Below are 8,982 nucleotides of genomic sequence, written 5' to 3' on the forward strand. Positions count from 1 at the left end.
CTCACACTCACAACACTCACAACCCTCACACTCACAACACTCACAGCCCTCACACTCACCACACTCACAACCCTCACACTCACCACACTCACAACCCTCACACTCACCACACTCACAACCCTCACACTCACAACACTCACAACCCTCACACTCACAACACTCACAACCCTCACACTCACAACACTCACAACCCTCACACTCACAACACTCACAGCCCTCACACTCACAACCCTCACAGCCCTCACACTCACCACACTCACAACCCTCACACTCACAACCCTCACAGCCCTCACACTCACAACACTCACAACCCTCACACTCACAACACTCACAGCCCTCACACTCACCACACTCACAGCCCTCACACTCACAACCTCACAGCTCTCATACTCACCACACTCACAGCCCTCACACTCACAACCTCACAGCTCTCACACTCACCACACTCACAACCCTCACACTCACAACCCTCACAGCCCTCACACTCACCACACTCACAGCCCTCACACTCACAACACTCACAACCCTCACAGCCCTCACACTCACAACCCTCACACTCACAACACTCACAACCCTCACACTCACAACACTCACAGCCCTCACACTCACCACACTCACAACCCTCACACTCACAACCCTCACAGCCCTCACACTCACCACACTCACAACCCTCACAACCCTCACACTCGCGATGCTCCCGCTGGTGGGACGAGGCGCTCCTCCCCGTGTCCTCACGAGAGGCCCTGGAGGGCGACGCGACGTAGGGAGCCTCTTCTTCCAAGACGTCGTGGAAGAGTAGACCAAATACACCTCCGGAGCGGCATCTAACGAGGGGCCCTCCCATCAAACGTGGCGTGAGCAAGGCAATTGCATGGGTTGTACCTGTACCCCGTGACTAAGAAACCTGCGATTGATTCTAAAACCGGTTACCGGTTTTGGCGGTGATCGTTTAACAATCCACCTCTGCTGTTGGGTGGAGAGAGCGAGCGGGGGGTTAGGAAACCTGCCTCAATGTTTCAGTTGCCGAGCCGGGAGATTGAATTAGACCAGAGACCTCTGTGCGGACTGTAGCCTCGGTGTGCCATGCGCCACACCACGCCAGTTGCACCGCGACAATGTCAACTATTGGATGTTATTGCGACAGCGTAGACTACGCGCAGCGTTAACATCCAACAATTGTGCGAGTCTCCAGGGACTTGCACCCACATCGCGAGAGCATCACAAACTCGGAGGCTGCCACCAAAGCCACGGGTCGGTATCCGGTTCCCTACAACACTGGAGCGTCGGGTTCAATCACTGGAGCGTCGGGTTCAATCACTGGAGCGCAGTTACGCGTGGGACAGATGAGAACGCGCGTTGGTCAATGCGCTTTTCTGGTTGTCCGCTGCCACCTGCTGTTCCCCGCGTGTACCGTGCAGCCCAGAGAAGCCGCAGCCTCTCGCAGTCACGGTTCATCGATTCTGGTGAGCAGACGGGAACTCGACTGCAGGCTGCTGCGAGCGTAACACGGGGCGTCAGTCTGCTGCCGCTGAGTGTTTCTAATCGCGATTGAGTCATTTGCGGTGTAACTTTAGAATTTGGATCGTGACGCCGGCCACTCAGTCGCCTCCTCTTGCGAATGGCGCCAGGGGCTCCGTGGCGTCCACCGTGAAGCGGACTGCGCGCGGGGAACTGCGGAGGTTGCGGGCAGCGCCCGCGCTGTGAAGACGGCGCGGGCGACGCGTCTCCGAGAGCAGGGGACCTTCACGCGGGAGCAGCAGCAGGCAGCAGCAGGCAGCGTGGCTGGAGCAGCAGCAGCAGGAGACCTTCACGCGGGAGCAGCAGCAGCAGGCAGCGTGACTGGAGCAGCAGCAGGAATGTTTAATACCGCGGTGGAATTTTGAGAATTTCGGCCGCCTGCCAAAACGCCTCCACCTGTAGGCAGAGAAGACTAAATGATCCTCGCGAGACAAACTTCAGAGCTGCTGGGATGGTGATCGAGGCGATCAGTGAGGAGTGGCGGCTGGAGCAGCGAACTTTGGCGAAGACGATTCCCGCCTTGGCAGCAGCCCGGGCCATGCTACACTCAGGACGGGGCCTCGGAGAATGTTTTAATTGTCATGAATCATAATCATGGTCGCGAAAGCCCTACTACATGTCACATCTACTTGTCACATCTACATGTCACATCTACATGTCACATCTACATGTTACATCTACATGTCACATCGACATGTCACATCTACTTGTCACATCTACTTGTCACATCTACATGTCACATCGACATGTCACATCTACATGTCACATCGACATGTCACATCTACTTGTCACATCTACTTGTCACATCTACTTGTCACATCGACATGTCACATCTACTTGTCACATCTACATGTCACATCTACATGTCACATCTACATGTCACATCGACATGTCACATCTACTTGTCACATCTACTTGTCACATCTACATGTCACATCTACATGTCACATCTACATGTCACATCTACATGTCACATCTACTTGTCACATCTACTTGTCACATCTACATGTCACATCGACATGTCACATCTACTTGTCACATCTACATGTCACATCTACTTGTCACATCTACTTGTCACATCTACATGTCACATCGACATGTCACATCTACTTGTCACATCTACTTGTCACATCTACATGTCACATCTACTTGTCACATCTACATGTCACATCTACATGTTACATCTACATGTCACATCTACATGTCACATCTACATGTCACATCGACATGTCACATCTACTTGTCACATCTACTTGTCACATCTACATGTCACATCGACATGTCACATCTACTTGTCACATCTACATGTCACATCTACTTGTCACATCTACTTGTCACATCTACATGTCACATCTACATGTCACATCTACATGTCACATCTACATGTCACATCTACTTGTCACATCTACTTGTTACATCTACATGTCACATCTACATGTCACATCTACATGTCACATCGACATGTCACATCTACTTGTCACATCTACTTGTCACATCTACATGTCACATCTACATGTCACATCTACATGTCACATCTACATGTCACATCTACATGTCACATCTACATGTTACATCTACATAGAGAGGCACCCGCGGTGGGGATTGAACCCGCTCCCTTCTGGCTGTGAGGCGAGACAGTCACGACTGCGCCACTCACTTGTCAGTTTCAGTTTCATGTATTAGGTACAAGCCCTGTGAGCCATTCGGCTCTTGAATCGGGTGCAACCGCAACAAACATAAAACAAAAACATGAATAAGAACACATTCCTGCGGAGGGAGCTGGTAGGAACGTTGGGTTGCTCGGTCAATGGCCAGGGTCAACGGCGGCGTGGTGTATTCCGCAAATATGGCCGACTGTGAGGGCGGGCACAAGCCGGCGTGAGTAGGTTAAACGTTGAGTTTTATAAGGGCACCACGGGGTGACCAGCCCCTCCCCACCCAGCCCCACCCCTCCCACCCCCCATCCAGCCCCTCCCCACCCTCCCCACCCAGCCCCTCCCCATCCTCGCCTCAACACCCAGCCCCACCCTCCCGACCCAGCCCCTCCCCACCCAGCCCCTCCCTGCACGACGGACACAATCATCCCCTGTGGGCTGGTGTAACCAGGAGGTTCCTACCAGTAAAACATCTTAAAGTGACTATGTGACTGAGTGCAAACAGAAAAGACAGCAACATATTTCAGAAAAAGCACCGTACACCAACACTGTGTGCAAAAATCCCAGTGGGATGCAAGTCAAACAACAACAACCACAAGACAACTTAGATTAAGGCCATCAGTTTAACTCCGTACTCCAACAAACAAACATGGCCAAACCAAAAAACGTTTTCGAAATCACCAAAATAAAGCCATAAAAGCAATGAAATCGTGATCATAGGAACTGTGACCGAATTTTCACAATAAACGAGATAAACAACATGTACTACCAAACTCTGCAGCCATAGCTGGCTGCATGAGTCACTCGACAACAGCAGGAGCATCAGTCGGAGTATCAACATTTGTCAATGCACCTTTAAGATCAACACACTAAATCACAACACAGATCATACTTTGCAGCGGTCATCCGGAGCGAACCATTTTATTTTATTTTAGGCCACTGAATAGCAGTGGCAGCTAGGGTGTACAACTCCTCTAGAGCAGTTTTTAGTGAAGATCTGATAGGTAGTGATTCAACTTATTGGTAGAAGGGAAATAATGAAATAATAAAAATAAAACATTATTATATTTTCACGACGTTCGGCCACAACACAAGCAGCCGTCCTCAGGTGAAGAAACAGAGCTGTCGGAAAGACAGCGCTCCAATGAACACCGCTCAGCTTAGTAACGTATCTAAGCTGCGTGGGAGGAGCAGAATGCGCTGCCGAGCTGAGCAGTGTTCATTGGAGCGCTGTCTTTCCGACAGCTCTGTTTCTTCACCTGAGGACGGCTGATCAGCTCCATTGCTGACGAGTGTTCTATATGTGCGAGGACACCGGGATACCTGGATACGCCCCACGCGTACTCGGTGGTGGTAACAGGGGATTGTCATAGAGACGTCAATAAATGAAGTGCCCTGTACTGCCATACCGTGGCAAGGCAGCAGGTGGCGATGTCGTCGTCCGGTGGGTGCGGGAGCTCCACGAACCCTCCTCGCAGCTGCCTCCACGGAGCAGGCGGGCGATTCGCCTCCTCCACGAGCCTCGCACTCCACCACGTGCGATGTGTGATGTGCAATGTGCGATGTGTGCGGTATATTTCTACTCATCCCATCAGCCTCACGGCCTTCTGGGGGTACATCATCTCACCAGGCTTTGGTTCAACAACAAGACAAGCAAATCCTCAACTGGTTTCGACATGCAGTGTCTCATCAGCAGTCAGGCTCGCTGTCGAACCCCATGCTGTTGAACTGGCAAATGTCTAAAGGCGCAGGGCTCCCTCTGATATGGGTCTAGTCGAGAAACAGATTTGTGAAGGGGGCATATTGCGTTCGTAATTTATTTGATCACAACGCGAAAGTAAATTGCGTCGTAAACCCTCCTCCACTCGACACAGACCGAATGAATAAAGTTGTCACGTGATGAACCAACGTGCCCCCCAATCTCTCCCTGATTCAGCTGAAAGCCGCCGGCATCGTGGCTGACGGAGAGCGGTCGGCACGCGGAGTTGACAATCAGCTGCCACGCTTCGCTGCTCGCTGCAGCCTCCTCCACCACCACGACGACACCGCTTATTTACGGTCCAAGACTGGAGTCGTGTTTCACAACTTGTCTCCATCTCGTATCCTTGATTGTAGTGAGCGTTGTTGCTGTAGCTCGCTGCATGAGTCACAGTCCTAAACCTCGCCCATTTACCCTCGACATCAGGAGGAGTGGGGGACGATGCCAACCCCAGCTGCAAGCGATGATGAAATTCTCGCTTGCAACTTTCATCAGCTGAGACCAGGCCACTTTAGGTTGGAATGAGGTCCTGGGTGTACACCCACCACCGGAGTGGAAGAATGGCAGGCGCATCTTACAGATGACTAGTCGATGGTCAGAGGGCAGATCAGCTCCACGGTAGGTCCTGGTGTCAAGGACATGGGCTCGCATCTGCTGGTCCGTCACTATGTAGTCCAGCAGATGTTCTTGCTTGGACCCGGCATGCATCCATGATGTTGTGTGGATGCGCCGATGCCGGAAGAGCGTGTTGATAATTACAAGCCCATGGGCTGCACAAAAATCTAGCAGCCTCCTACCGTTGTTATTGAGCTGATCTGGCCCATGCCCTCCAATCACTCCAGACCAGGTGCCAGCGTCATGACCAACTCGGGCATTGAAGTCACCCAACAGGATGACTCTGAGTGGCCACTTTAGCCAGGACCTGTGACAGGAGGTCATAGAAGGCATATGACTCATCGGCTTTGCCTGCATCCCTCCACGGATGTTCGTCTTCGGTGGGGGCATAAGTTACCACGACCACCACTCCTCGCCTCTGGTTGATGGGAAGGCGAGCCCAAAGTATCCTGGGGCTTACAGCTTCCCACACCTCACCCCCACGCTCCCACGCCCCCTTCATTCATTTGTTCAGAAGAAGAACTACACTCTGTTGTTTGGCAGTCTCCTGCCCCGAGTAGAGGACTGTCCACCCCTCATGGTGGCAGGAGCCAGAACCGGTCCACCGGACCTCCTGAATGCCACAGAGATCCAGGCGGTACCGGTCCAGCTCCCAACAAAGGAGTGGCAGCCTTTCCTCCGCAGTGAGCGTTCAAACATTCCACGTGGCCACACGAAGTGGTTTTTCGTTGTTTCTGGAGGAGCCCCGAGGGTAAAGATTCAATCTCCTGGCACCGCCAATTGGGGTTTGGCCAGGAGACGTCATAGACGCCTGTCTCACCGGGGCTTCCGGCACAAGCTTATTAGTTACATATTTAAGTCGTGGTTTAGTGGTAATGAATTGAAGGTGGAGGGGTTACCAGTCCCTCGCACCCGTCCAGAGCCCCCGTTTAGCCACTGTGGTGGTCACAGACGCCATGAGGGGAGAGGCCAATGGGCATTGGCCCTCACCCCACAGCACTGTCCACTACAGTGTTGCCCATCCGGCACTGCGAGGAGGTAGGGGGTTGTTTTTGCCACACACACACACACACACCACACACACCACACACACACACCAAGCCAGAAGTGGAGAGCAGGGGGGTCCCTCAGGGCAGCAGTGGACGGAGCACGGCTCTGCCTCACTCTCACTCAGCCGTCTCCTCACTGTCACTCACCCTTCTCCTCACTCTCACACACCCGTCTATTGCTCGCGGTCACGTGACGCACTTCAACCAATCGGGGGGCGTACATGTTTGGGAGGGGCTCACCTCTGCTTGGCTGGTTGCTTGCGGTCACGTGACACACTTAAACCAATCCGTGCCGCGTTAATCACAGGCACAGAATGAAATAAACAATGACAGATCTGGGCTATTATATATTAGGATATGTGCGCGCCCCGCGAATACGCGCGCCGGTGGGTGGTTATTCGCTACCCCGCACCCGCGCTGAGACTCGGTCTGACGCGGCCGCGCGAATACGCACAATCGATACTCTTTGGTTCTTTCGGTAAAGTCACGTCGGTAGAAAAAATAATAGATCACGACGTTTCGATCGCAACACAAGCAATCGTCATCAGGTGAGTCAACCACAACAGAAAACTGCTGAAGCAGGACGCGCACTCGAATCACAAACACCGCGCCGGAGCTCTGTGCTAACGTCTTTATTCGCGACGCAAAAACTCTGCACTGCCCGGAGGAAATATTGTGCGAGCAGAGCCTATCCTGTCACTACGCAACCCCCCAGACTCTCACGCGCCCTGTGACGCACCTCGCGGCCGTTCTCGTGGCGTCGCACGGACGCGGAGAGAGGCGGAGGGACGGGGAGGGGAGAGAACCTCGCCTCGCGCCGTCTCGTGGCCACACTCGCTGGCGTCTCACGGACGCTGCGAGCGGCTCGAGGAGGCGGGGAGTCGGCCTGGGTCACCAAGCGGCTGGAGATCAGAACTGCCTTCACCGCTTTCGGCTCCCCTTTTTACGCCTTGTGATTTAAAAAATCCAGGGTTACGTTACGTCATCCTGCACAGCCAACCTTTTAATTTTCAAACGTTTATCTGCCCTTACCTAGAGCGTTATGTTACGGTAATCCTTAACCCCTGACTCAGCCGGTTTAATCTGGGAGGCCACCCTGTGAGTGTGCCCCAGGATTTCCCCCTGACCTCATCGTCTGCGCTGCTCACTTAATATTTCACCCCCCCCCCTTCCCCCGGTGCTGTGAGTGACTCATTGCGGCTGGCCCGGTTAACTTTTGTGTGCCCATACAATTTTAAGCCAATTTAGTGGGGCCGCAATGTGATTTGTCCTGGGGGTCGGCAAATCTCCTGGCACCGGGAAACCACGGGACTTCCCACCTCGGGGCTCTTCGGATGAAAACCCATGGTGCCAGGCGATCCCCCGCCGGAAAACGACGTATGTGTGTGTGCGCGGTATCTGTGCGGCATGTGTGTGCGGCATGTGTGTGTGCGCGGTGTGTGTGTGTGCGCGGTGTGTGAGCGGCATGTGTGCGCGGCATGTGTGTGTGCGCGGTGTGTGTGTGGCGTGTGTGCGGCGTGTGTGTGGTGTGTGTGTGTGCGGCATGTGTGTGTGCGGCGTGTGTGTGTGTGCGGCGTGTGTGCGCTCAGGGCAGGGGTAGGGGGGGAATCGCGGCGCTTGCGGAGTGGCTCCGCGGTCGTGGCACCACAGCTGCGTAGCACCGTGAGATTCCTCTTCCTCCTCCAGGATAAATACGACAGATCCTGAGTCCGAGTGCAAGCTGCGTGTGTAATGTGCGTGTGTGCTGTTAGTGTGTGCTGTATATATGCTCTCTGTGCTGAGTGTGCTGTGTGTGTGTGCTGTTAGTGTGTGCTGTATATATGCTCTGTGTGCTGGGTGTCCTGTGTGTGTGCTGTTAGTGTGTGCCGTGTGTGTGCCGTGTGTGTGCTGTGTGTGTGCTGTGTCTGTGCTGGGTGTGCTGTGTGTGTGCTGTTAGTGTGTGCTGTGTGTGTGTGCTGTGTGTGTGCTCTGTGTGTGTGCTGGGTGTGCTGTGTGTGTGCTGTGTGTGTGCTGTTAGTGTGTGCTGTGTGTGTGCTGTGTGTGCTGTTAGTGTGTGCTGTGCGTGTGCTGTGTGTGTGCTGTGTGTGTGTGCTGTGTGTGTGCTGTGTGTGTGCTGGGTGTGTGTGCTGTGTGTGTGCTGTGTGTGTGTGCTGGGTGTGCTGTGTGTGTGCTGTTAGTGTGTGTGCTGTGTGTGTGCTGTTAGTGTGTGCTGTGCGTGTGCTGTGTGTGTGCTGTGTGTGTGTGCTGTGTGTGCTGTGTGTGTGCTGTGTGTGTGTGCTGTGTGTGTGCTCTGTGTGTGTGCTGGGTGTGATGTGTGTGTGCTGTTAGTGTGTGCTGTGTGTGTGCTGTGTGTGTGCTGTTAGTGTGTGCTGTGCGTGTGCTGTGC

At 53.6% G+C, this 8,982-nt stretch overlaps 1 protein-coding gene across 1 annotated transcript in view; it reads right to left on the reverse strand.

Moving 5' to 3' along the window:
* LOC133342487 (semaphorin-3B-like) overlaps positions 1-2,266 on the reverse strand; it is a 30,748-nt gene extending 28,482 nt beyond the window's left edge. Inside the window, exons 1-2 of the mRNA XM_061551641.1 lie at positions 2,259-2,266; positions 1,617-1,698 (exon numbers count right to left, since the gene is read on the reverse strand). Coding sequence (XP_061407625.1) covers positions 1,617-1,698; positions 2,259-2,266 — 90 coding nt within the window. The remainder of the gene's footprint in view (positions 1-1,616; positions 1,699-2,258) is intronic.
* Between the last annotated feature and the right edge of the window lie 6,716 nt (positions 2,267-8,982).

This window comes from Lethenteron reissneri, chromosome 15, assembly GCF_015708825.2.
Source record: "Lethenteron reissneri isolate LAM-NWPU_2019-01 chromosome 15, ASM1570882v1, whole genome shotgun sequence".
NCBI classification, from domain to species: domain Eukaryota; kingdom Metazoa; phylum Chordata; class Hyperoartia; order Petromyzontiformes; family Petromyzontidae; genus Lethenteron; species Lethenteron reissneri.